This window comes from Terrapene carolina, unplaced genomic scaffold, assembly GCF_002925995.2.
Source record: "Terrapene carolina triunguis isolate 2854851 unplaced genomic scaffold, T_m_triunguis-2.0 Scaffold236, whole genome shotgun sequence".
In the NCBI taxonomy this organism is placed as follows: Eukaryota; Metazoa; Chordata; order Testudines; family Emydidae; genus Terrapene; species Terrapene triunguis.
The window spans coordinates 16,948,970-16,976,585 of NW_020664587.1; the positions used below are offsets into that span (position 1 = coordinate 16,948,970).

General features: G+C 44.8%; 1 protein-coding gene across 3 annotated transcripts in view; it reads right to left on the minus strand.

The window, feature by feature from the left end:
- Nucleotides 1-10,551: 10,551 nt before the first annotated feature.
- Nucleotides 10,552-27,616, minus strand: part of GRIK3 (glutamate ionotropic receptor kainate type subunit 3) — a 223,905-nt gene continuing 206,840 nt past the window's right edge. For 2 of the 3 annotated variants that reach the window (XM_024202894.2, XM_024202892.1), the window contains exons 13-16: nucleotides 23,824-24,041; nucleotides 12,529-12,751; nucleotides 12,037-12,287; nucleotides 10,552-10,746 (exon numbers count right to left, since the gene is read on the minus strand). In XM_024202894.2, coding sequence (XP_024058662.1) covers nucleotides 10,552-10,746; nucleotides 12,037-12,287; nucleotides 12,529-12,751; nucleotides 23,824-24,041 — 887 coding nt within the window. Of the gene's footprint in view, nucleotides 10,779-12,025; nucleotides 12,288-12,528; nucleotides 12,752-23,823; nucleotides 24,042-27,616 lie in introns of all 3 variants that reach the window. The other variant, XM_024202893.2, reaches the window with a different exon arrangement.

Here is a 27,616-nt window from a genome sequence, read left to right on the forward strand (position 1 = left end):
AAATTCCAGAAGTTTATGTCTTAGCTATTTCAGGTGCTTCCTGCAGCGGGAAGAATCCAAAAATCGTGGGGTGTTGCCATCTGCCTGAACTGCTGTGTTCTAGAAACCTACCTGGGACAGTCGCTAGAACGACTTTTGTAGCTGGATCCCGGCACCGTCTGGTTACAAACAGGTGTTTAAATATACAAGTCTGGCCTCCTGAGAAGTCTGATATTTCAGCTCCTGGCTGAAAATATCCAGTGCAGAGGCTGATGGGGAATTTGTTAAAAGGAAATGTCACCAAACGTTCACAAATGTCACAAGCAGATTTGGATTTTGGTTGAGTTGCCAGCAAAGGTGCAGCTCTGTTCTAATTTCGTTCAAACTGGTTTGTCCAGGCCAAAAAATTCTGCTCCCTGGAGTTTAGGTCTTAACAATTTTGAGTCATTGACATTTCGGGCCCAAGTCTGTGCTCACATGGGCAACTCCCTGTGACTAAAGAGAAAATTCATCCAGTTTGTCCCTTTTTGCTCCTTTTCCCGTAAGGAGTCCATTGATTGTTCCTCCCCTTTTCATTTACCGTCCCCTTGCAGACAAGTCAGGTCTTGGTCAGTTTTGATCTGAAGACCTCCAGGTAACACGACAGGAAGGGAAGCTATCTAGTGCTTAACGCAAAGGCCTGGGAGCCTGTAGTTCTGCCACCGACCTACTGTGTGGCCTGGTCAAGTCACTTGGCCTGAATTTCCTCATCTTTAAAACGGGAGTTAGATGCTCCATGGGCCAAAGTAACTCCTGGTGTAATATTAAGTCAGTGAATTCACAGTAGGGATGAATTTAGCCCAACAATACTAAACTACCTTGTAGGTCCTCAAATGCAAGGGATTGTACAAGTACAAAGATACTTTAATTGTTATGCATATTTACAGATAGTTGCACTGTATCTATTACTATCTGTATTTAAATGTAATAAACCACCTCTTGCTGCCTTGCCTCTCACATGCTCTTCTTACATGAACTAACCTCACTGTATTTTTGACCCTACCCCCTAGGGACTGTCTTCCAGAAAACCAGGCACGTTCTGCTGTGTCAGTCAGAGGTTGGTCAAATCCTTCATAACTGAAGAGGGTTTAAAAGCGAGAAAGAACAGGGCAAAACATAACATGACAGCAGAGAGTGACTGAAAATCCAGCTGTCCTTTTGCCCTGCACAGGTATAATGGCACATGCTGAGCAGTGGCAGAACAGGTGGTGCAGGCAGAGATGTGAGGTGGAATATATGAGGAAAATACCCTCCCACACCTAGAGACAAACACCTGGATGCTACCTTCGAAAATGAGACTTTGGTTAAATAAATAAATAGGCATTACAAAAAATTGCTTTCCCTCATCATCTGAAGGGATTTCCAAAGCTTCCTGGTTGAAGAGAGGGAAGTGGGCAGCTTTACCCCCTCCCCTGTCGTTCCTTTGTTCCCCCTCTCTCACTCCCTGGGACTAATTGACACCGAAAGGTAATGAATTTTCCCTTTTTGTGAGTGAAATCTATTGTCGGAGTAATTATTCATGCCTGGCATGATTGGCAGTTTTGAGGTGGCAGGTTCATGGTCAGTGAAAGGTGATTCATTGAATGATAAGGTTAATTGCTCTCCCTCGTTACAGGCCTCCTCCGACTAACGATTTATGTTGACAATTTTTCATATTATTAACGTGGACATGTTTGCGTTGCTGGATCAGACAAGGTCTGCCTGGCCTAGCCGACTTGTGCTTTTCTAGTAAAGAGAAAACAGCCTCTTCCCTGATGCAACCTACACCGTGTGCACGTGGATTTAGCTATCGAACACACCACTCTCATGCTAGGTTATGTAGCAGGAGCCTTGCAAAAACATCTGCTGCTTTCTCCCTTTTTTGACATATTCTCTGCATATTGATCAGAGTTCAGAACATAAAAGTTACTCTCTGCCATCCTCTGACACATTCATCTGGGCACAAATTTCAAGGCTGCCGTTTTCCAGGTGCTGGTAGAAAATGGAAATGAGAGAAATTTCTGAGGGTGCCCCTTAAAAATAATTAATATGGAAAGGAATTGTTTGTGCATTTCCAGCATACAATAAATGAAGGCTTTGTGGGGTTTTTTTTAATGCATATGCATTAAAAAAAACCCGTGTGTGCGTAAATTGTTGAACTTATGACCCAAAGAAAACCACTGTGGGTAACATTTTCAAAGGTGTGTAAACAACTTAATAGCCTAAATCCCATTTTCAGTAGTGACCTAGGGCACGCTTGGGCAAGTCCCATTGTCTGCCTATGATCCTCGGGCTCCTGAGAACCTAAGTAACATTTGAAAATGGGACTTAGGCTCCCAAGTCACTTATGTACTTTTGAAAATTGGACCCTGTGCCTGCTGTCAGGCCTCTACTCATGACAGAGTAGAGTCTTCCTCAGAGAAATGTCTCCGCAGAGAACTTCTCAAGATTGTGGCCTATCTTTTCAAATGCAGCCATTCATCTTATGTGAGCAATTTGAGACCCTTGAGGCCTGACCTTCATAGGCGAGAAGAATGGCCTTGTAGGTAAAGCACTGAACGGGGCCTCAGGAGGTCTGGATTCCACTGCTGACTTTGCTGCATTTATGCCCCAACTAACTTTGCATAAATGACTGACTCGCTCTGTGCCTCAGTTTACCCACCTGTAAATTGGGGTGATTTTTTTGCATACCCTTTTGTTTTTCTTTTCTCTTTAGACTGTAGGCTCTTTGGGGCAGGGACTGTCTCCCACTCTGTGTTTGTGAAGTGCCTCATACAATGGGGCTCAGATCTCAGTTGGAGCCTCTAGGAGTTAATGGAAGTGATAGTAATCTTGCCTCCAATATTCTCCTCAGCCTACACATGCAGGGTTTCCTGTGGCACATTTCACTCAAAATGTCAGAACTGAGATGCAATGTACAGATATGAGAGTAGAATTTTCCCCCTTAAATGCCGAAATCTAAGCTCCCTGGCTTAATATAATAAAGCAGAACTGTAAAGAGTTCATACTAATAAACATTGGCCTTTTGAGTCCTTTAAGCCTTTATCAAGCTAATAAGATTTTTAATTGCCATTAGACTCACATCAAAGAGGGAAAGATGTAAACAGAGGTTTTCTAAGACTTGGAGCCCCCGGGGAATCTGTGTGCCTTTGCTAGACTCGGTGAATCTAGCATCCGTTCATAATGAAAAGCACAGCGTCAGCCTGAGTGCTATGTAATACAGGGAGCAAATGTTTACAGGCAGTTCCTTGTGAAGCATCAGGACTTTATTACCTACCCTGCACAGCACTTTCTCTAAGGAAGCGGGGTTAGACCAGGCATGTCCGATCACCAGTTCATGTCTCAGCAAACATAGGGCAAATGTGGGAGCCTTTCCATTGATTTCAGTGGGCTTTGGAAAGAGGCCTGGATGTCCAGTTCGCCAGGCTTTTCATCAGAGCACAAACCCCTTTGATAACTTGAAGAAGAATCATAAGGAACGTCCACGGGCTGAATTCAAGCTTTTAATGGCAGGGACCGTGGCTGTGAGTCCAAAGCACAGTGCTCCGTGCTTAACATAGACTGATATAAAAGTGCAGCGCAGCACAGCCAGTTGGAAAACACGAAATATGTTCTATGAAGAACTTCCAAAGAAATACAAAATGTTCCTATTTTGAGGAAACTTTTTGCTGATTTTTTTTCCTGATTATTAACAAAACAAAAACTGCAGAAAAAAACCCTCTGTTTTCAGTTTCCCCTCTCCCAACCTCCGTCTTTTCCTTATTGGAAAATGGAGAGTAAAAGGAGAGAGAAAAGTGGTTGATTTTTGGGTTTTCATTGAAAAATTTCAGAAAAATATGGCTGAAATGAAAATGTGCCACTGAAATTTTCATTTCAGGGTAAAAAAGCCATTTTTGGTGTCTCCCCCCCAATTTTTTTTTTTTGGAGGAAATATTTTGACCAGCTCAACTCTGCATCCCCAACCTGCCCACACGTGGCTGTGCATTAGTGGAGAAGGCCTGGCTGGTTTCCCAACTGGCACTAAATGACAACTCTCCTTATTGATGGGGACACTGAACTGCAGAAGTTGCCAGGCGTGTCTTCTCGTGCTGTGGCTTTTACCCTTTGGGGTAAAAACGCGGCTTGGGGTGGGCTTTGTTTTTGTTGTGTGATATTTTTGTTTCTTTGTTACAGGGTTTTTAACTGGGGGTGGGGGAGAAGAGAGGAGGGAGAACTATCTCTTCTAGATGGGGAATAGATTAGAGAAGCCATTAAACAACGTAGTTGCTTTTAGGACCCAGATTCCAGCAAGGCTAAAGAGGCACCTTTAATACAAACAGGCACAAACTTTTTTTTCCTAGAAATTATTTTTTATTTAAAATTTAAAACCATATTACCTCATACAGCAAACTGTGCACTTTGATATATCACAGTGTCTTAAAAAGGAAAATAATCAGATTTTTTTTTCTTTTTTTTCCTGGAAATTTTATTTACATCAGCCTAGAATGATCAGCAAGTAACACAGTTACTATGAAACCAAAATTGTTACAAAATGTTTACAAAAAACTATATTCATAGAAATTCTGCATGTCCACAAAGGAAAATCCCCTGAATGTCACAGAGACCAGTTTTTTTGAGAAACATGTCAAAGAAAATTATAGACAGCAAAGGGCATTCTACAACAATGCTCAGAAATCCATATCATCCAGGCAGACTGGCTTTAACTTGCAAGGCCCAGTCATAACTTTCCAGAGCAAGGGAGCTGTGATTAAACCAACCAACGTGTTGAGTATGTTTCGACCTGGTCTCTCACAGCAGGTTGGCACATAGCACATGGCTCAACTTTGTGAGATCACGAATGCTGCATAATGACGTCCAGTGCTGGAATTCAGCTGCCAGAACTGCACTGATGTCTGCTATAGGGAGAGATACTGGGGGCCCAGACCGGGCAGAAACCTCTACCATGGAAACATACGATAACATTTCTGACCCAACCCCCCCACGCCTCTGAGAGAACAATAGAGATCTTGAAACATATTCCCGCCCCCCCCCCTTTGCATATTCAGTCTGTTGGTGTCTATGTAGGCTGAGTGTTGGGTGCTGGAAATTTCCAATAGAAATTAGCCAAAAAAAAATTTAAAAACGAACCAACTTTTACCATAGTGAGAGTTTGGAAGATTTTTAACCATGAAAAAACCCCAAACCAACCCATCCTTGTGTTACTTCATTGGTCTTACAAGAGACTAAGAAGGAAACATCGAATACTGTAAGAGTGACAGTGAACTGAAACAGCAGCATTTTATATCAACTTTTTTTCCCATGCCTCCCCCGCCCACCCCAAATTTGTGTGATTGATTTCTATGCAGTGGAAGTTAATTACTTTGTGACATGTATTTAAGAAAAATGTATGTGCTGTGAGACAAAATGATTTGCAAAGGATTTTTAGTTTGTATTAAATTTTCTACCCATCCCGAAGTTTCCTTTCAAATGTATGTTTAGCTCCTAGTTCACCACTTCTCCACAATCAGAGACTGCCTGGTGCCCACTTTACCTTTGCTAGCCAGTCCAAAGACCTGATGCACCTCAAGGATTAGTGGAGGCAAGGGGATAGATTCTGATCTCAGGTATACCAATCAAAGGCAGCATAGCTCGAAAGCAACTTTAGTCAGATTTATACCAGTATAACAGAGATCGGAAATTGTAAGGCCCCATCCCGAAATTTTGGTTGAAAGGAACCAATCTAACTGAGGGGACACCCTCCCCCCCCCGCCACAAATAAAGGCAACGGGTCAGATCCTCAGCTGGTTTAAATTGGTGCTGTTCTTTGAAGTCAATGGAGTGAAGTTGGTTTACACTGGCTGGGAATCTGGACCAATATACGTAGCTTAACGAAGGGAATGGGATTAATCGGTAACAATGAGGTGCAGCCAGGACATTCAGAGGAGCTTGAAGTTGCAAGCTGCTAAACCGAATGGGTTTGTACGGCCACCTGGGACAAGAGCGGTCACCATCCAGACTCCACAGACTGCCTCCAGCCCTACCCGAGATCCCTTTGTGTTGGGGTGGGCAAGGTGGGTGGAATGGCAGGAGACAGAGACTTCTAACCTGTCCACTCGTACTGTGGATTTTGTAGATCATTGCTAGATGGCATTAGAAAAATATGATGGCATTCTGATAATATATACAGATAGTATTTAAAAACCTTTGTATGTGTATCATATACTTTTAACAATATATACTTTTAGGCATGTGCGCATGTCTGACTCTCTCTATATATGAATGAGAGCAGAGCTTATGGGATGGTAGTTGCAGTGAGAAGCTGATTGCACAGATGTGGGTGGGTATGAAAGACCTCCACCGTGAGGAAACCTATTTGGCGTTTCAGTAAAGGCCCAGGAGAATCTGCGTTAGAGGCGGCGAACAGCCCGTGAGGAGGTGAGGTCTAAACTGCTGCTGCTCGTGCTGTGGATTACATGAGAGATGTCACCCCCACCTTGCAACGGTTACAGAGTCATTCATCTATAGTGAGTGCCCTCCTCCTGGCTTTGAGCTACCCACATCCCCCTCTGTGCACTCCACACCGCCCCTTTTCTATTTACACCGCTGGATCCATATGCCCCCCTGCTGGGGACACACGCCAGCACCTTGAGGACTTCATGTGGGTCTGCTGTCCATTCTGTCACTAACCTGTATGCCCGTGTGTGTCTGGCTTCTGGCTGTTTCCTCTACATTCCAGCAGGACTTTCAGCCCTACAGAACAGCTGCTTGTTGTTGAAAATGGAGAAAGTTTTAATACTCAGGATTTTAAACATTTAGAAGCATGAAATGGGCTATTCTTTCCTGGCCAATTTACTGTCATTGTGGAGATAGAAGAGAAAAGGTTAATCTGCAGGGATTTTTCTTGCTGGTCGCAAGCACTGGTAATTCCACGTGGTCTCCTGTAAATTTGGGACAACAGTGATAGAAACTCACTCGTCACATTGTTTGTGCTAAGTAAGTGGTGTTGGTTAAATTTTATTCTTTAAAATAATCTTCTAAGGAGTGAAATGGATGCTATTTTGTACAGACTTGTTACTACTCATCCTGTTGGAGCATTTAGAGAGAGACAGAGAGAGGGCACTTTTTTTTTTTTAAAGTCCAGCAGGGTTTTGGCTTTGCTTTTAACTTCCTCTTGATTGTGAAATCTATTTCTAAGAGCTTGGAAAGCCCAGAAGAAAGCGTAAAAACTGCCTGTCTGAAATGCCGCCAGATGTGCAAAGAGATGGAGAAGAAAAATAATTAGTTTTGGGAGACGGAGGTACTTTTTTCACCCCACTTTCTGCTCTTGGTACATTTCTTCATGTATTGTTGTTTTAGTGACAGAGACGATGTTGCTGTTGGGATCCAACCCCTTTGGATCAAACACTGAATTTGAAGTCAGCCAGTTTTTTGGAAGTCAAACAAAAGAGGTTTAAATTCAGCTTGAGTGAGGCTGGGAATGGAGACAGATATGAGGGTAGGAGGTGGCGGGGGGGAAATGGCTAAGTCACCTACCTTGTCACAATTAAAGGGAGTTGCTTTCTGTGAGTCAGCAATCGGATTGGTGCCTATTGCTCTTGGGATGGTGTTTCCCCCCTCTGAAGGAGGCTGGCACAAAGCCTTGGCCGCACTTACGTCCCACTTCAATCCCATTCTGCCTGGTTTGAGGGCCGAAGAGGGATTTAAGTGGGGTGTGGCCCATTGCACTGGGGTGAATTTCACCCTTGGTCACCAAACTCGGAGGAGTCAACACCCAAGAGAGTTGGCAAGTTTCACCTCTAACTTGTCATGGCATCTACGAAAAGAAAAGGTGAGAACAGTGGCAAATTCTCTCCCAAATGGCTAATTTTTATCAGGGTCATATGCAAGAAAAGCTACCATTTTATTTCAGGATAAAACATTGCCTTTTTTCATTGTGGGAAGAAACCAAACCAAAGTACGCTCTCTGGTGAAAAACAGCCACAGTTCTCCCTGGAGCAAATGTGTAATTCAGCCCAAACTCCACCACCCTAAAAACTAAAACTGAGCAAAGAAAAGAAAGAGAAGGGGCAAAACTGCAAATGGATTTGTTCCTTTGGGGTCAGGTGAAGTCTCTAAAAATGTTTCTAAATAAGAACATGAAAAATTGGATTAGTTTAGCAGCTGACTCCTGCTGTAGCCATAAAACCTTCCTAAATTCACACTATGTAGGGTGAGATTTACCCCGTGAAGAGACCAAGCACAAGGCATTACTTAAAGCCCCGCTAAAGCCCTCAAAGTAGGACTTAAGTGGTGTATAAGCTTCGTGTTGGCCCTGTATGTGGGAGGGAACATCAGCCTTGAGGATTAGCCTCTGTTCTGATGGGAGAGAATGGAAGGTGCAGTGAGTCCCTATGGCAGATCTCTAGTGATTCTGCATTAAAAGAGGAAGCTGAGTATCGTTTTCCTCCACACTAAATCCTCCCCATAATCGGGCAGCGTCAAATCCCTGAACTCATTTTTTCAGCACATTCCCCACAACGTTTTAGAAAAGCATCTCTGCACGTTGCAGCCTCTCGCTGGTTCTGCAAAGGGCCAGGAAGGAAATGAGCCAGTGAAATGTCACGTTGAACGCTGTTGGGTGATGCTCTCAGGGGGCGGAATGCAAAAAAACAAAACAAAAACACCAACAAAAAAAACAAACCGTACTCAAAGATAACCCTAAATCAGCTCACACGTCTTTGGTAATTCTGACTGAATGCATCTGCAGGACCAGCCTTGTGGGACAAGCAACCTGGGGCACTGCTGAAAATCCGAGCGCCATTCATGGAGAATGTTTTAAATGGGAGTTTCTTGTTTGGTTGGTGGGTTTTTGGTAGCGTAGAATGGCAATGCAGTTGTGGGGTAGGGCAGTGAATGCACTGGGAGAGCAACAGTGAGTGCCACATTCTGGCTCATCCAGGGTGCTGTTTGACCCAAGACTGGTCCTGTCTATTTGGACCAAGATCTTCTTTGCAAGTCTGGGATGTCCCACAAACCCCCCAAAATTAAACATTAATTTTAAACCAGACAAACAACCCGGCTCTCCCTGCCTGTCAGGAATATGAAACCAACGCAGCCATAATTCACCGCCATCAAACTTACTGGAGTTAGTAACATTTGGTGTGTCTACACTGCAATGTAAGCCCAGGGTTTGAACTCAGGCTTCAAGCCTATCCCCTTTCGGTCTACACACAAATGGCACTAACCCAGGACTTGGACCCAGGGTCCAAGGACCGCATGGAGGTGGAGGGTCCAAGCCTGAGTCAAGCCGGGACCCAGGGTCCAAGCCCTATTGCTCTGCAGTGTAGACGCAGCCCCACTGGACTCGTACTCTGGGAGTCTGCCAGAAATATCCCACAATCCCATAGGCTGACTTTCTTTGTCCTCTGGACAGTCGAGTTTTCCCAAACTGCACTACGAACAAATGGCTAGAGTGGCTGCATTTTTGGAGGGTGCTAGGAGGTCTGGGATATGGGTGGTTGGACTTGATCCCACGTAATGCAGTGTAGCTGCCGGAGCCCCAGGTTGGGACCCCAGGTTCAACAATTCCTAACCTGGGGTTACAAATGAGTGTAGACACTCAAGCCCTAGGTTAACAAACTTGAATTCTATTAATCCTGGGCTTACATTGCAGTGTAGACTTACCCATTAGCTTCCCAGAAACAGCTCCCTCACTTTCTCTTCATGTTAATGCTGAAGTCTATAGATTTTTCTAAGGGGAACGTGACCTTCCCACAGGCTGTGAAGGAGCTGGCGACCTGAAGATCACAATCCCACCCTGGCATTGCAGGGGGAATTGGCACAGGAGGATTTTGTTTTGTGTTTTCAGATGGCAGCAGTTTCTGGTGCACGACCCTAATCCTATGCCCTGTGTCTGGGGGTACATTAAAGATCACTTGCCCCTTCTTAGCCAGCTGTCTGACTCCGATGTATTTCCACGTGCCTTTTTGCATCACACGCACACGTGGACTTCCCGCTCTCGGCGACAAGAAGACAGCACAGCATTGAGGTAAAAGGTCATGGTGGACTGCTTCGAGACAAGGCAGCAGCTTTGACAATCGTTTTATTTATTTGTATTTGTTCCCCTTCCCGGTCATTCTGTCCTAAATGTGCTGTGTACGTCAGTTCGGAATAGATGCTCACATGGACTGTCATTCACTCCACATCTGTACTGTACTCACAAAATGTTTCTTTTTTATTGCCATGCTAAAGGAAGCCTGGGGTTTCGGGGGGCTCCTCGTTATCCACTGAAGGTCAGTCCGGCTTGATTCTCGCTTGCCTCCATGTGTGTTCAATATGTAAACATCAGACTCCTGGATGTGTAGTGTGTTTGGACTCCATGAGGCCTATACGATCTAGGCCTTTTTTAAAAAATAAAACCAGGTTACAGTCCATGCTTTGAAGTTCCCGTTCCTGTTCCGGCGACCGATGGAGTTGTGTTAAAGGCCTTGTTCTTGAAACTGAACCAAACCAGGATTTTTATTCCTTCCTCCCTAATGGAGAGAGCATCCGATCCCATCTCCAGCAAGTCCCTCCCTCCGCCCCAACCCCGGTTCCCTATGGAAACACGGGCGTCAGCCCAGTATTGCACGTCATGCTGTCCTTCCCTGGTAGCCGTCGGTCGTTGAACGTGTGCATGTTGATCACAGCGTCCGTCTTCACCATGATGGGTGGCTGGGCTTTGTGTTTGACCCTCCGCTGGCAGGTGAGCGACAGCCGGATCTCATCGGCCATGGTGCTGCAGAAGGAGCGCTGGGGAAGAATGGAGGCAAAGGATTTTGTTACTCCCAGGAAGGTGTTCTGAGAACTGTCTGTGCAGAGGGCCAGCATGCTTCCTACGCACCACTCTGCACAGGGCTGTGGAGGCCATTTGTGGGCCCCTATGCGCACAGGTGAGATTTCCCCTTCAGTATATTGAGACTGACTAAAGAAAAAGCCGAGGTTACTGTAATAAGTGCAGGGGCATTCCCTGTTCCCTGGGAGTCACAATGCTGTGGCATCCTGAGTGTCATAGGATTGCTGCAGCCTGACCCGGGCTGGCTGGTTTACTGGGCTTTGCTTATGCCAACTTATTTCAGTCTCTGGTTGTAGAGGTTTTTCATACACACAATTATTATGTTGTGCGTAACATCGCTGTATACGCAGCACAAGGTAAAAGTGTCTGAGGGGTGTAAACCCTCTTCCATCAAGGGCATAAGGCAACCATGAGAGGTGGCCTGGCCACACTTTCTGGTAAGATTCCATTGATAAATACACCTCTACCTCGATATAACGCTGTCCTCGGGGGCCAAAAAATCTTACCGCGTTATAGGTGACGCGTTATATTGAACTTGCTTTGATCCACCGGAGTGCGCAGCCCCGTCCCCCCGGAGCGCTGCTTTACCGCGTTCTATCCGAATTTGTGTTATATCGGGTCGCGTTATATCGAGGTAGCGGTGTAGTGTATAAAGGGTTAATAAATGAGGAATAGTGCAGGGAATACTATGCCAGTTCCCTGGTTTCGCCAAGACTATTGCCATAGCATGGCAGGACAATGTTTCGTGGCTCCTTTACCGCTCGCCGAGCCCATTTTAGGGACCGGGTGTCTTGTTTCCCTGGGAGATGCATATTGCATTGGCTACAGGGCTGCTCCCTGCAAGTCACTGGCCTTCTCTTTCCCCCCTGTTTTCTGTCCACCTTCTTCAGCACCAGGCCATACCTAGCCTAAGGCAGGTACAGTCCGTCATCCCCTCCCTGGAAGCAACGTCCTTCCAGATGGGGGATTTGGTTTGGGCATCCATGGAGAGAGGAGCTGTGAGTCCCACCCTATGGCATCTTCATTTTATCCCTGCTCTGGGCTGCCAGGACTTTTCCCCAGCAGAGCTCAGGGCTCTGACACCGCCAGGGTCCTCCTGAGCATGCCGCAGGGGGCAATGCTTCCAGCAATCCGAGCTGTGTGCGCCCTGAGCACAACTCCCAGACTCCTGCGAGAGGCCAACCCAGGGACCCGAGCTAGGCTCAAAGCCGGCAGGGCGGGGGCTGGGAGACCGACGGTGCCGATACCTGCTCACGCTCCGCTGTTTTGCGCAGCTTGTAGATGAACTCGATCATTGCCACGAAGACCGACAGCACCAAGCCTGCTGCTAGGACAATGAAAATCCCACCAATGTTCTGTATCCCCAGAGCGCTGGCCTCTTTGCTCTCCTCCTCAGGGCAGCCGTTCCCCCGCCACCATTTCTCTTTCATTATGTGCAGCTTGTCTTCCTCTTGGAGCTGGAGGATAGCGATGGTGATCTTATCCCGGTACGGTGAACCTGTGGGGGAGGGAAAGCGGCTGCCGTTACACACGCAGCGGGGAAGGAGGACAAAAGGCACCAAGTGCAGGCAGCGTGTCTGTGTAAGCAGGGCTGTGCATCCCCGTTCACCCGGCAGATACTCCTGGGTGTTTTATTCAGAAATACATGGCTGGGAGTGATTAGCTCAATGACAGCTGTTGTGTTTATGCTAAGCAGTCCCGCTCCAGGCGTGTACACAAACTGCACCATTGTCACTTACCCATGGGAGTTCCAATCCCATAGCCTTTGGAGTCAATCAGTCCCCCAATCTGGGTCAGGTTGCAGTTCCTTTGTGTGATATATTCAATAGTGGTGGACTCCATTAGGAGGGCGTATTCTGCAGTGAGGGCTCGCTGGATTCCTTCCTCGTTATTTTTAACGAGTGCTGATGGTTTGCTGCTCATGAACGCCCACATTTTTTCGAAGGTGGAAATTTTGGATTTCTGGAACAACAATAACAAGCCGTCCCCCCACCAGAAATAAATTAGTCTGTTATTCCTTTGCTGCTAAACAGTGTCTGGAAACTTCCAAATTGTGACAAGGATACCAGTAAAGTTAAAGCCACAGGAGAGAACCAAAATGTACAAGAATGTCAGTGGCGGCTTTGGGAAAGCCCATTGGTTAATGTTGCCACACTTCTCGTTAAAGGAAAACCAGAGTAACTTTGAGGCTGTCTGACACACCAGATATAATCACAACTATTACTAACAACAATGATGCTTTGCACTTAATTAATGACTGCACAATAACTGGAGATCCTCAGATGAAAAATGTTATTAACAACCATTAGCCCCATGAGTGCCCCCAATGCCTCTTTTACGAAATAGGTAAACTGAGGCACAGAGGAGCTAAGTAGTTTTCCCATGTCCAAACTATCAGTATCCTGACCAACACTAACACTACGGGAACTCCCTTGCATTATTTCCCATTTCTACTGAGGTAGCGCCTGGGAGTCCCACTCACAGACCAGGACCCTGTTGTGCCAGGTGCTGCACCAAACACACAACAAATAGAGTATCCTTGCCCCAAAGAGCTTCCCACCTAAGTATAAACATGTATTTGTCCATTTCAACAATGCACAATCACACCTTGCTTTGATGCCTTGCAGAAGTTGCTATTATGATAGACTCCTGTCCCAATATGTCTGTTAAATTATTCTGAAGAATAATAACCTGAATTCTGCTTATCCCTTTCTACCCAATGACAGAGGAGAGAGAGTGTTATAGGGAATATGTTTCACTCTCTCCAACTTTCAAGCACCACAGGCAATCTGTGTCCCTTCTGAGATATGTTTAACTGTCAAACAGGCTTTACATTTTTACATAAACAGATGCACAGAGACATTAGAGAAGCATCTACTGTATTTTGCTATAGCTAAGAAATGGGGACTTTTTTTTTTTTTTTTACTGTTGGCAGACATTCCACTGGAATGGGGACTACACATTTTCTGGACTGGCATATGATGTGAACTTTTGTCTTCATTTGCTCATTCAAAAATCTGTTAGGATGGAAAGAAGTAATTCTGTTTTCTTTATAATATGATCCCAACTGGCTTAAGATCGCCTTTTGAAGTGTCTTTTACACATGCTGTAACAAAAATTAGTTAAGCATATGCATTGGTTTAGGAAGGTTCCACAGAAACAGATGCACATACGAATCCTCTTAAAACAGTGGGTTGGTTAATCTTCATTTCTTGGCCAGGTACTCAGTGCAAGGAATAAATTGCAGGCACGAGTGTGTATTTAAAAGGCAGCCATTTTTTCCATGAACGATGAGACCTCACTCGGGGATGTCCGAGCTCACCCATTTGTATGCTTAGTGGAGGTGCTAATTAACCCAACGCATCAAACAGCCACCTTGCCAAATGCTTTAGCAAAAGAAATAGAAATATATGACATGCCAAAGCCACATGGGGAGGCCCTTCACTTCAGAACTATTGCAGGAAGTGTCCTGTGATGAGTGCAACTGGAGAAGGAGGGTCTGGGTCAGGTTTCAGGGTTGAATTTAGTCTGGTGGGGCCCCAAGGGGCTCAGAAATACAAGATGAACCAGGTTTCTACCAAACAAACTAGAGCTTTGGCATGTAACACTTGTCTCTTTGCATGTGCATTATAGATCTATGTCCTACATCTCTGGGCTAAGGGAAATTATTCCCCCTTTGGGAATGGATCACCCAAGGACTGTAGCTCTTTTAATAATGGAAGGGGCAAGGGATGGGAGGCATCTCCCAAGCTCTCCAAAGTGAGAGCTCTTTTGAAGAGGCATATAAGGGGGCAGTGCTTGCTCAGTCTTATCGTTTATTTTTTCCATGACAAACAGTTGGAGAATCTCTCTCCTCAATCTCACGTCCATATGTTTGCACAAGATAGCAGCATGCATCATCCAGGCAGATACCATCAGCCGAGCAAGAAGGAGCGGATTTGGAGAACACATCACAGGCTCGGTGTGTTTCTTTGATGAAATTTACCATGTGTTGGAGAGGATGAGGATGGAGGGTGTCAAAAAATTCTGTCCTCACGCTGGATGTGACAGGAATATAGATTTGTCAAGCAGACAGCGTATGAAACAAATCCACAATACAGTTTAAGCCATACCTGGCTTGTTTGTGCTTCGGGCTCCTTGTTGCATGGGATGCATGAGAAGGCCCAGTACTCTACGTGTATAGTGAGAGAATGCTCAGGCACCGCGAGCACAACTTTTTCTCCTCAATCCCAATCTAAATCCTTCCATTACTTAGGCCAGTCCCCGACGCCTAGGCAAGGCAGCAGACGTGGGTCTCAGGAAGAGACGCACAGAAGGGAAGGCAGTGGTGGCTGTGCAATGCGTTCTGAAGTGAAGGGCCTCCCCATGTAGCATTGCCATGTCATATATTTCTATTTCTTTTGCTACAGCATTTGGCAAGGTGGCTGTTTGATGCGTTGGGTTAATTAGCACCTCCACTAAGCATACAAATAGGTGAGCGCGGACATCCCCGAGAGAGGTCTCATCATTCACGGAAGAAATGGCTGCTTTTTAAATACACACTCGTGGCTGCAATTTATTCCTTGCACCGAGTACCTGGCCATCAAATGAAGATTAACCAACCCACTGTTTTAAGAGGATTTGTATGTGCCCCAGAGCCAAGTTCCTCCTATCTTAGGTACCTCTGTGGGCCACATTGCCATAGGATCTGAGCACTTCACAGTCTTTGATGTGCTCATCCGCCCAGCACCCCTGCGAGGAAGGGAAATACCTGCCCTGAGGGAGCCGAGGCAGAGAAAGTCTAAATGACACAGGGGTTCCATGGCAGAGGGGGAACTGCACACCTGTCTCCTACGCCCCAGGCTCGCACCCTAACCCATACGTCCTCTCCAGCAAAAGCTGCCCTTTGAGCAATCCTGTTGCAATGGGCCAGATCCTCAACTAACATCGCTCACCACAGGATTCGGTGGAGGTATGGCACTTTACTCCAGCTGAGGATTGGACCCATGCCTGGAAGTACATTTGGGGCAACTATTGGACCTCAAAAAAGCAGCAGGAAATTTAGGCCACGAAGACTATTAAATATCTGTACATTACAATGCATAAGTGACGTGAATAATACTCTTTCTTCCCCGACAATGACTTGTTTAACACTTACATAGTTCACATCAGAGACCTTTGAGTTCACAAGCATTCCCTTTCTCTCTCTCTCTGCATTTACTGCCCCCTGGGTGCTGACATGGTGCTCGTTAACAACATCAGTGTTCTCCCAGTTTAAAGCACAGAGTGAAGTAAACTGGCAAAAAAATCAATCAGCTGCATTTAGAGACGCTAATAGGACTTGCATGAGGCAGTGTAGCTCTTCAGGCAACTTAAATTACATGCGACAAGCCTCTCTTCTACAGCAAAGCCACTTTTCTCCTCTCTCCTCCTCAAATCACTCCCTTTGACTGAATGAACCATAAGAGTAGTTTGAAATGCCAGGGCAGCCCATTGCCCCCCCACCTTGGTGACCCCGCCCCCCCCATGCCCATCACATGATCTCATTTGGTGCAGGGGGGAATGTGTGCTGGAGCAGCAGCTCTTCACTCCGCATCGTGAAGTGTGAACCTGGGTCAATAGCAAATGCTCCCTTCTCTTTAGATCACACTTTGATGAGTGCACTTCACTTTGCAACAGCTACTTACAGTCACTCGTGCATGCCTAATGCACCAACAGAATTAAAGACCCAGCAACACTTGCTGAGCCACGTAAGAGAGCAAATGTGGCAATAGGATCCCCCAAACAGAGCCATAGCTTGAAATTCATTAACATAAGCTCCTTCTGCCTCTTCTGTTCTCCTCCAATCCATGCTTTTAGTGACCTCACAATGTGTCAAGGCCAAAATGCCACTAGTCACATTGGCCGTATCTTCACTAGGGTAAAAGGTGTGTTCTTACTGTGTTAGCTAACACCAGGTAACTAAGAGGAGGTAACATGCTGGTGAAAACAAGGCAGAGTTTAATATAAGGTACTGCTACCTTGTACAATATTATCTTTTTTCTAAATAAAAGGGGAAAAAAAACAAATCTGGCCATCTCTAACTAGCTAGTTACTTGCTTGCACCTGTCCGATCACAGATATAGGCCGCTGTAAGAGGAGAAAAATAAGGTAAAACGTCAGTGCAAACTGCAAGTGGTATCCACTCCCGCTCCACTGGTATGCAGTTGCCAGAGGCAGCGAGCATCATTGCAGATGGGGAAGTGTGCAGTCGTGGCCTTCTACTGAAAAGCACTGAGTTCCTGTGAAGACAGTGCTCCCTCATCCTGCAAGGCTGGAGGAATTGTAAAGGTCCAGAGAAAAAACTTTCATGAGCTCATGCTCTTAATCCTCCCTCCCTGTGGCTGAAAAGTCTCCATTCACACTTCAAAGAAACGTGTTCCAGTTAGGATTAGATTGTGATTAGAAGCAAATTAACTCCCACTTAAATTGTTATAGCACCTCAGAGAGTGTATTCTTCGTAATCAAAGAGTTCTTGAACATGCACCATAATTGCCTGGTATGAAACTGACAGTCAATAAAGAAAGCAGTTAATTGTGCCTGCTTCAGAGGTAACCGGATATTTGTCACCTATTGATTTAAAGGCTAAATGATTATTATAAAAAAAAATTACTGGGATTCATCAACTATGCTAAATGGACGTTTGTAACACAGTGGCTGGATGTTAGTAACATATTCTTACTAATGAATTGCCATTTAATTTTAATAGGGTGTTTTGTTCAAATTAATGGAAGTGTCTGAATACAGAGTCAATCTGAAGTGATGTCCATCTGCTACCTTGATATTCAGTCCCACTGGTAACACGTACCATCTGGGCAGGTGGGAATAATGGAGGATTTCTGACACGTGGTGTAGCCCCAATCCCCCAGATCAGACCTGCTGCAACGGGTCAGTGAAGAGAAACTGCTCAGTTGCTTTGGCGTAGTAAGAGCTGATATTAAATGACCATCTTCTGGCTGTGAACTGCCGGGGAACGCTGGATTGTCAGAAATGCCTGACTAGAAAGGCAGGGATAGCCTGCCCTATGGTATCTCTAGGTAAAGAAACACATTGGCCAGACCACACCAAATGTAGCTCTACTTAAATCAGTACAGCTACATCGATTTACACCAGTGGGGTAAACGGATGTTGCTGTTTCTCAATTGAACTTACCTTGTGTTCTGAACCAAACGTATTTACAATTAGCTGAATAGCAAATGCTGTGAACATTGCAAATGACTCTGACTCTGTTCTTTATAGTCACAGCTCAGGAGCTGCCTGTAATAACCAGTGTTTCAAGACCAATCACCCAAATACATTAATGGAATAGTGTAGAGGAGCCAAAATAAAGGTGCCTTGCCAGACATATATGCTTTTTTCTCAGTGAAATTGGCAAGAAAGTAACTTTCAGGCTTATGCTTTTCAATTCCAGGCCATATAAAGAAATAAATTGATTTTCACCAGCTGAAGATACTTAATCTTGAGAATTTAACATTTCTGTACAAGGAAATATATATGAATGCTGCAAAAGGCACATTAAAACCAGCATTTTTGAGAGAGATAGCATCCTTCTTAACACATAACACAGTATTTCTGGTATTTTCTATAATGGAAACCAGATACTGCTACTAAATTAATTGATTTCTTCCTGGAACCCTCATCTTCCAGCTATCTGACCTGCATTCCCTGGCAGTAAATGGCTTCTCATAAGTTCTTTCCACGATGAAACCCACCAATGAAGTTAGCAAAACTCTCTCTTTGCTGTGCATAGGCTGCAGCTAGCCAGGTTGGCAACAGAGCAAGGCCACGGTTGGGACTGACTGATTGAAGCATTACTGACCTGAGTCAGTGGGACATCTTTCCAGTGTTTTCAGTGGGCTTTTGACCAAGCCCTGCAAGAGCTGCGGCCCACATTTTTCAAGCTATTTAGGTATTGCTGTACTCAGTGTCGACTCAAGTGCCTAAATCCCTTTTGGATTTAGGCTCTTCACTCAATTGGGTGTTACAATGGTGAATGCAGCAACACCTAAAAACCTTTCAAAGTCTGGGCCGATGTCCCCCCGCCTACAGATAGGGACATCAGCTAGCAGGAGGAGGCGTTTGCCTTCCTTTTCTTTATGCTTCCATTTCCTCCACAAGTGACAGCACCTTGATTGTGCACTCCTTGCAGCAGCAGATGTTCCTGTCCTGGCCCTCATCAGCAATTCTCTGTGACATTCCTACAGGCTATAGAAGCTGCAAACCAAAGTGACATATTGTGTCTTCATAATGCAGTTAGCAAACGACAACGCTAGCCGCAGCAAACTGGGCAGCAGGGGAGCTGGGAATACAGATTCCCAGGCTGAGTGGAATTTTTAGAGCTAGTCACGGAGAAGCGGAGGGGTGATAATCTCAGAGGGGGATCTCCTATCAATCAATCATGGGGCATTTTTCCTGCAGCGAGCAGGATGCGATGTCTGGTTCCCTTCAAGGCTGGTATGCCATGAAATAGACATCAGAGGCTGCCCTTCTCGGTTTGTCCAGAAGACGATCTGTATCACACAACTCGCATGCACTTCGTCTCCAGTTGCCCAGGAACTTTGTTACGCAGGACCCTGGGTCTCGAGAACGGCTGCCACAGCATCATCCCCAGTGAACAGAACCAAGAGCAGGTGTCTTGCAAACACTGGGGCAGATCCCCAGCTAGTGTACACAGGCATAGCTGCACTGAAGTCATGGTGGGGGCTGATGAATTACACCAACCGAGGGTCTGGGCCAGAGTTTGGGGTGGGAGCGTCTGGATGACAATTAAGGAAACTGAACCACATTTCTCTTTCCAGGAACGACAAACACACAGCGTCCCACAGGAGCATTTCGGCTGCTCCAGCAAACAAAGCCCATCTCGGGGGGGAACAGCCCTGAGAATTCATCTCTTTCCAATCGTAACACAGAAAAATAAAATATGCGGTGGAACATAAACAGACTCTGACAGATGCATGACAGGAACCAAAGAATGTGTGGGATGGAGACGGCTAAGAAGCTATAAAGATACTGGGGACACACACACACACACACACACACACACACACACACACACACACTTATTTCCACATAGAAATAAACACGAAGGTAACACGATATGGCTGTTCATGCTAAAGAGGAGCCTGCATACGCAGACTCTGCTGCAAAAAGCAGACTGACACCGAGTGGCTGGAGTTTGAAATTCTATGCAATGTTTGTACCGGGAAAAAAAAAAATCCTATTTCCTTATGAAGGCACATCTGCTGCCTGTCAAACTAAGCACGGGCTTTGGAAAGTATAACTTCTGGCCACCATTGTCATAGCCAACAGCAGGCTGTGAATCTGCAGGGAAATGTTCTGCTCTTTCTTCTTGTTAAAATTCAGAGCACCAGCTCCCTTTAATGAGTCTTGGCTATTAAACTGCTGACTGGCTAATCTAAATGCTATTATATTGCACCCATTCAGCGTCATACAGTATTCCAGGCACAACCTGGCTTCTAAGCTGTGAAATATTTTGTCACGTTTTGGTCCATATATTTCCAGCTGAATTGAAATGATAGGAAGGTGTAAAGGGGTTGGGGAAAGGTACATTTCTCACTACCGTTAGCTTGCTAACCAGATCAGAAAAGCAGTCACATTTTCACCATCCAAACAATCAAAGTCCTCATTTCTCTGAATCCTGGCATCTCCCTGCTAGCAGGGAATTCATGGCTTACCCACACAGAGCACTCACCCTTTACCTTACATTTAATGTTTATCGTGAGAAAGTGTATTGAGATCCTTGGATGGAAATCTTTAAACAAGGGCAAAATATAATAATGATAATATTTGTCATTCCCTCTTCAAGGCTATAATTCTGTGCTTGACTATATAAGATCAATCACAAATCTGGTTCTTTGCCACATGGTTTAATCGGCAGCTGCGCAGTATCAAAAACACCTACACCAGAGTAATCCATGCAAATGGTCTGTTATGTGATCGGAACCGGCTGGAGCACTAGACTGGGACTGAGGAGACCTGGTTTAAATTCCCAGGTCAGCTGTGGACTTTCTACATGAACTTGGGCAAGTCATTTCACCTACGCTGGGCCTCAGGTCCCCCCGCTGTGAAAACGGGGATAGGATTTCCCCACCCGAGGGGGTGTTATGAGGATAACATTCACTAAGGATGGCAAGGTATTCAAACATGATAGTAATGGGGGTTCGGTAAGTGTCAGTGTGATCCCAGTGGCTGGATTGGGATCTCCTTTTACACTGGCCACCAGACAGACAGTCATCAGAGCTAACAACTTTCCCTTTCTAAGCTCTGATGTGCTTTGGTGAATCGGGGTCTAACATCCCCTCCTGGTTGTGACTGATACCAGTGGCACAGAGTAAAAGCCTGCATTCTCCAGTCTCAATCTCTTCCTTGCAAGGGAATATTAAAAAATCATCCTCAAAACATAAAAACCAGGTCATGTTCGCAAAGGAGGCTAATTCCTAGATAATTTCCTCCCCATTTCCCACTCTCCTTTATCGTCTCCCTCTCTCTCGTTTTTAACACATACTTTTACAACCCAATTGTGGTTTCAAAGACTTTTTTAAATCTCTTAATTAATTTTCATCTTCTAAGCAGCAGTAAAATGCGACAGCTCTTTGCATGTTCTCTGCTGTGTCGGACAACTTCTAAAATTAATTTCCTTTTAAATGGAAGGAATTCATGTAATTCGCCTTCCATGATGTGGTTGCAATGTATTGGAGGCATTGCACTGCATGGACTTTCATAGGTGTGGCCTAAAAGCCTTAACATGGAATTGCCAAGAGACAAAGCAGGCATCAGATTCCTTTTCTCTGGTTTGTTTTCTGCTTGGGTTTGTTGTTTTGTTTTCTTCCCCTTTCCTTTGCCATGGGTCTTTTTCTCCAAGGCGCTTAGTGCTTGATAAAATATTAACACAGGTTGGATGTATGTCACTGTAGCTAGTTACTCTCTGAGTCCTACCAGATGCTATTGTTCTATTATTTCCTGAATGAAGGTATCTGTTGGGTTCCTGTTTCTTTAATATGCTTCATATTAGAGCAGGAAATTACTTACTCTTGCTATCTGTCTGGATTTGAGAGAGAGTGTGATGGAGAGGGTGGAAACCCCAAAGGTCTATTGTTAGGCAGAGTAAAGCTCTTCCATGCCACTTGGACAATGCTTCTGCAGCAAGTTCAACATGTGCTGAACCTTCTGTTTGTGTCCCAACAACTGTTATTTTGACTGAAAACTGGTTGATGTTTGTTCTCCATGGCTTGTGTCCACCCTGTGCCTTTAGCATTAGTCTTGGGAACATGATCGGAACCGTGCTGTCAGTCACACACCAGCTAACTTGTAGACTGGGGTTTAAATGTGCATCGTGAGACACCTTCACGGGGCCTGGTTTTCAGAAAGTGTTGAACACCAACACACTGAGAATCAGGCCCCTTTAAGGTGGTGCTCGTCAGTTACCCCAAATCACTAGTCACACCTGAAAGTTCAGTTCTGGGACAATGAATGGGTCTACATTTGGCATGTTGTATTTCCTTGCTCCCCCAAAACATGCGGGAAGGGGTGGGCAGAAAATTGCATTAAATTGTTTTCTGAAGACCATGGTGGAATGATCCTGGAAATATTCTAGCTCCTTGTGATTCCTAAATTCCAGCTCCGCAACCCTGTTGACCCTAGCATAGATGAAATATTTGGCCCAATGTATTCGGAGATGGGGGAAGAATAGTGTTATAACAAAAACCTTGTAGCAAGGGAATAACCTGAGACTATACAAGCTTTGTATATAATAGGCCCAAGGCAGAGATAAGGGTCTTTTACTTATTAGCAGTCCATGAAGTAAGTTTATCTGATGACTTTAATCTCTTTGCGTCTGAAAACATGATTTTCTTGAATTTATTTATGCTGTTTATTCTTATGATTTATTAAAGATGTAACACCATCAGCAGGTGCCCATCCTGTGCTATACAAGACCTGATAACTAAAAATGGACAGTTTCATACTGTAACAAGGAACAGACTATGTATTCCAACCTAGGCAGATAAATAGCTACTCAACCCCTACCTAATGCTCTTACGAGTAAATAAAAAAACCTCCTCTGTGCAAACCACCCCCTCCCTCAGCGCCTGTGAGAAAAATGGGCCACAGAAGGTTAGCGGATCTGAGCCTTCTCCTGAACCACTTGTCTGTTCTTCAAAATTATTCCCTGTGCTTTGTTTCATTCTATTTGAGCTGTGTTGGTTAGTTGTGGTTGGTCATATCAGGCACGTGGTGTTGTTTCTGTTCCCTGCCTGGGCGAATGTAACTCTCAGGTTTCTGGTCTGAAAGTTCCCAGAAAGTTTGAAATTTGCTATTTGAGAACATTCATGCTAGTAAGACATGCTTATGTGAATATTTCAGTGAATGTACATGGGGCAAGAGACGTTGCTTAAAAATGCAAATAAAAAAAAAGGTGGAAAGGTGTTTGCAGCATTTGTCCAGCTCTAGTTTTCATTTTTAATCTCTCTCCTCTTGATTCTGAATTCATCTAGAAGCCTATCAGTTTGTCTTCAAGGGCTTCAGGGCATTCTCATTGAGCCGGAGGAGGAGAGGGACTAGGGGAGTTGTGAAGGTCTGGAAGATGCCTGGGGAAAATAAGACTTTCTGGAGGAGTTTAGTATAAGCTGCACAGAAGCTCTGCCTTGATTTGGGAATACACCTTCCATCTGGAGCGTCTGAGCCAGCATTACCCAGTGTCTTTGTATCTCTGAAGCTGTAAAATCAATGCCATTTAAAATTTCTAACACCAATTAGCATCTGGCAGAAGCGAGCTATGGATGTTCCATAGCCTGGGTGACTTTGAATGGGTGTGGACAAAGTCCTAGCAAAGATGCAAGAGGGAACAACCTTGCGTTAAGAGGAGGGGAAATGGACTACGTGATATAACTAGTTTTTCTCTGCTCTTACTCCCTCTGGTCTGAGAACATTGCTTTGGTACCATTCCTTGTGTGTTTGCATTTCTGCCTCGAGGGTGGAATGCATATGTTTGATCTCACCTTGAAGAAGGTCATGGTAGCTCCATCCTTCACAGCTCCATACTCTATTTTTGTTTGCTTTGCCAGATCATCTGCTGAGTCGATGGGGGATTCCATTCTCTCCACAGTCAGGAAGGCAGCAAGGTTGGCTGTGTAGGACGAGATGATGATGAGCGTGAAGAACCACCAGATGCCGCCAATGATCCGTGTAGACAGAGCTTTGGGCATCAGCTCAGACCCTGGGAGAGTAGGAAAAGCCGCTTAAAGGAATTGGAAAATAAAGAGAGAAAAGAAATAAAAAGGAAACAGTACATATTTCAAGCACTAGGTCACATTGCTGAACTGTAACAACTGCACAAATTACGCCAATTGTTTTTAATGCAAATTACCCAGACGTCTTGCATACAAGGAAATCTGTATTTTTTTTTTCTGTAGCATTTGCAGAATTTTCTCTCTTTATTGCTGACCTTGGGTACAGTGCACAATTTACAGGAAACCTTCAAAACTGAAGTAATTAACTAGGCTGCTTTTATGAGATTTAAATAGCAAGCCATTTATGAACTTTTATGAGTGTTTTACTCTGCCATTTAAAAAGCGCTTTGCTTTTATATGAATTACTTCTCAAAGGCCTCATTCAAGGGGGAGTATTCAAATACACAAGGCTTTAAAAAAATCAAACAGTGCAACAAAGAAATGATCAGGATCCATTACTTTGAATAGCTGCTGGAGGCAGAAAAGTAGGAGACTCTATACAGCATGAAAGGTGTAACATGTCTGGAATGACTTTGACTGAACGGAGATGAAGGACTAAATGGGCTGTGCTATTTTTGCAATCTCGTGAGACACGGATTAAAAATGGGGAAAGCGGCTGGGTTTGAAACAGCTGCAGTCAGATGACATTTCTGCTCTGGAATTTGCATGGAAAGTTGGATTCTGCAAGGCAATGTAAGGAGTGTGGCATTAAAGTGTGGTACATAATGCAGCATTTCCCCCATATTAGGTGCCTCAGGAAGCAAGGTTGTCTCATCAAGAGGTTATTCCTGCTCCATTCCATCTCATCTTTTGGTGCAGCTGACGGCGTGGCTTTGAAAACCATTTTTGAATTAGATGTAGAATGGAGTTAAAAGCAACACAGGGGACCTCTAATTTAACTGCATCCAATAAGGGAATGATTCATCCTGCTACAATGTCTCCCTGGATACTGACCTTGTCCAGCTCTGGGAAGAATCGTTATTAAATGATGCTACAGTGCTGGCAGGGGGACACACAACAATATTTCTTGTGGCTGTCACTGAACTCATGCTTTGGGTTCTTTTAGTTTCCCTGCTGTGACTATAAGTGGATCTGGGTGAAATAATTCATCATCAATCATGTGCGCGATACATTTCATTTCTCCATTCCGGAATTGTCTGCAACCAGATCACAATTTTCTTGAATTTTATTCCTGACTTAAAAATTACTCACCAAACAAATCCTTGCACTGGGACTCCCTTGTGCCCAGTTCACTGCCTGTATGCCGCCTTTGAAATTCAAACTGTTTTGAGTGGACAGCCAATTCACATGATATGTCCTCGTTTGGGCAAGGGTAACTCGGAGGAACAAGCCTCTGGTGTAAATGGTTACGGCTATGAATCCAATTGGAGCCTTTTCATTGGCTCTAGTGGGCTTTGGACCAAGTCCTACGTGAAATTAGTTGGTGAGACAAGTTTCAGCTGAGCATGAAGTTTTCTGTCTACAGAAAAGCTGGCAGGGTTTATAGCCCTAGTAAGTCACACAGCCATCCCTGGCACCTCTCACAATCTGAATCCAGGCACTCCTTTCCCATTCGAGCTCCAGCCTCTCGCAAACAGACTGTTTGCGCCAATCTGGGCAAATGTTAAAACCAGATGGTGCTTGACAAGCAACTGAAGAGCCCAAATGGAACAGCAGAGGTTGTAAAGGAGCTGGGACCAGCCGAGTGAGCCGTACCAGGAAAAACACCTTGCATGGTAACACGTGGGATGGGAGTGAGTTTCCCGGGCTCTCCTAGGGCACCGAGAGCCTGTGGAGCTGTGCCTGCCTGCGCTAGACATGAGCTGCACCCACTGTGTGCAGGGCAGGGAGCAGTGTAGGATTCAACAATGCAGATATAGCACAGCATTGCTCCCAAGGTAACAGCCTTTTGTCAATGGAGGTTCAGGGTCTTGAAAAAAGCACTAGACACTTTCTGTACAAACTTTCTCTTTTCAACTTAAAAACCTGGTTGGAAGAACCTTTTTTTCCCCCTGAATCCGCAAACATGTGTCTTTCTTCTCTTTCACTTCTCTCACTTACCCCCCCCCCAGGTCTCTTTCTGACAAATGGTCAGATATTGTTCTTCCACTGGCCCAGTGTCACTCTCATTCCTGGATATGCAACCAGACCAATGACACCCAAGTAAGGCAGGGGACCGCTGACTGCTGCACTCCAAACCCCGCTCTGCACAGACACGTACCTGGGTATTTCTGAACTCATTTCAGTCATCCCTCTCAAACAGCCCCCATTCTAGTCCCAAAGTTCCATGGTGGCCTCGCACTTGACTGCAGAAAATTATTCACAGCAAAGAATAAAGCATCCTGAGACTGAGGCTATAAACAGAGTTGGTCACACTAAGTGAAGGGATCCTGCCGCTGTTTGTTTCCTGCATGGGTAATTCTTTTATGACCCACACTCTGTGTCTCTGCCATGTACTGTGCCCCACTGCTGGGCCTTGGCAGATCATCAGGTCGAGTTTACTTACTTTTAAAGTTTGTTTTTGAAATTTGGAAGACTCTAATTAAAAGAAGTCTCCTGTTGAGCCTCTGCTCTCCTTGAAACAATTCTGCTCTAATCCATCCATCCTGTTTCTAAGGTTCCTGTCACCATGGTATCAAAGAACCCCTCAAACATTCACTTATGCAGATAGCATCGAAGGGCCTTTTGGGAAAGCGCCCTAGTATGTTTTGTCAAATGGTGCACGGCTTCCTCAAGACTGGGACACAGATGGGATGGGGAGAAGACATGTGGGAGAGGAAAGACACTATAGACTGTACTTTCATTATACAGCTCTCCTTAGGTGATGAACATTTACACTGCTAGCTAAGGAAACAGGTGTTTGAAGGTACTTTCAACTGGACTTTATTTAATTGGCAGCTATGGAGTCCATCAAAATGAGTGTTCCAGCAGGAAGCCCTATTACTATCTAGGAGTATTTAATGAATTACCTGTGCCAAGGATCAGTGGATGTGTTTGTAGTTTTTTAACTTCTTCTCAATTCACTGAGCTGAAACCCATCTGATATTTTGGATGCGGTACCTAGTGAATGACCAAAGCCTTACTCAGAAGGTTCTGTTATTTTAGGATCTGTCCATTGTCTGTTCTCCCTTCAGTGCAATGCTAGGATGGAGTAACCACATGGGAAGAAATATTACACCCTCAGCCACATGCATTGTGTGAGAGCTGATTCTACTCATGACCAGTGAATGGTGTGAAGCAGGTTAGATCTTCCTGAAAGTAAATGAATTGCTTAAATTATGAAAGCTGTGTCACCAGAGAAAGAGAGATGGGGGGCTACTGCCCCACCTAGTGAATTTAAGCAGCTGAGATGGATTGTAACATAATGTATCCTCACACACACACACACACACACACATATAAACACAAAAATGCACCTCCAGCTGATCCTTTAGGGGTATATTTTCAGATTTCCTATTTCTGACATAGTTTGTGCCTATAAAAACTGCACCTGTATTGTTGGTTTTTTACATGTGTCGGTAAGTTGCCGAGCTGTCTAAATGGGAGATTCCACATCCACAAT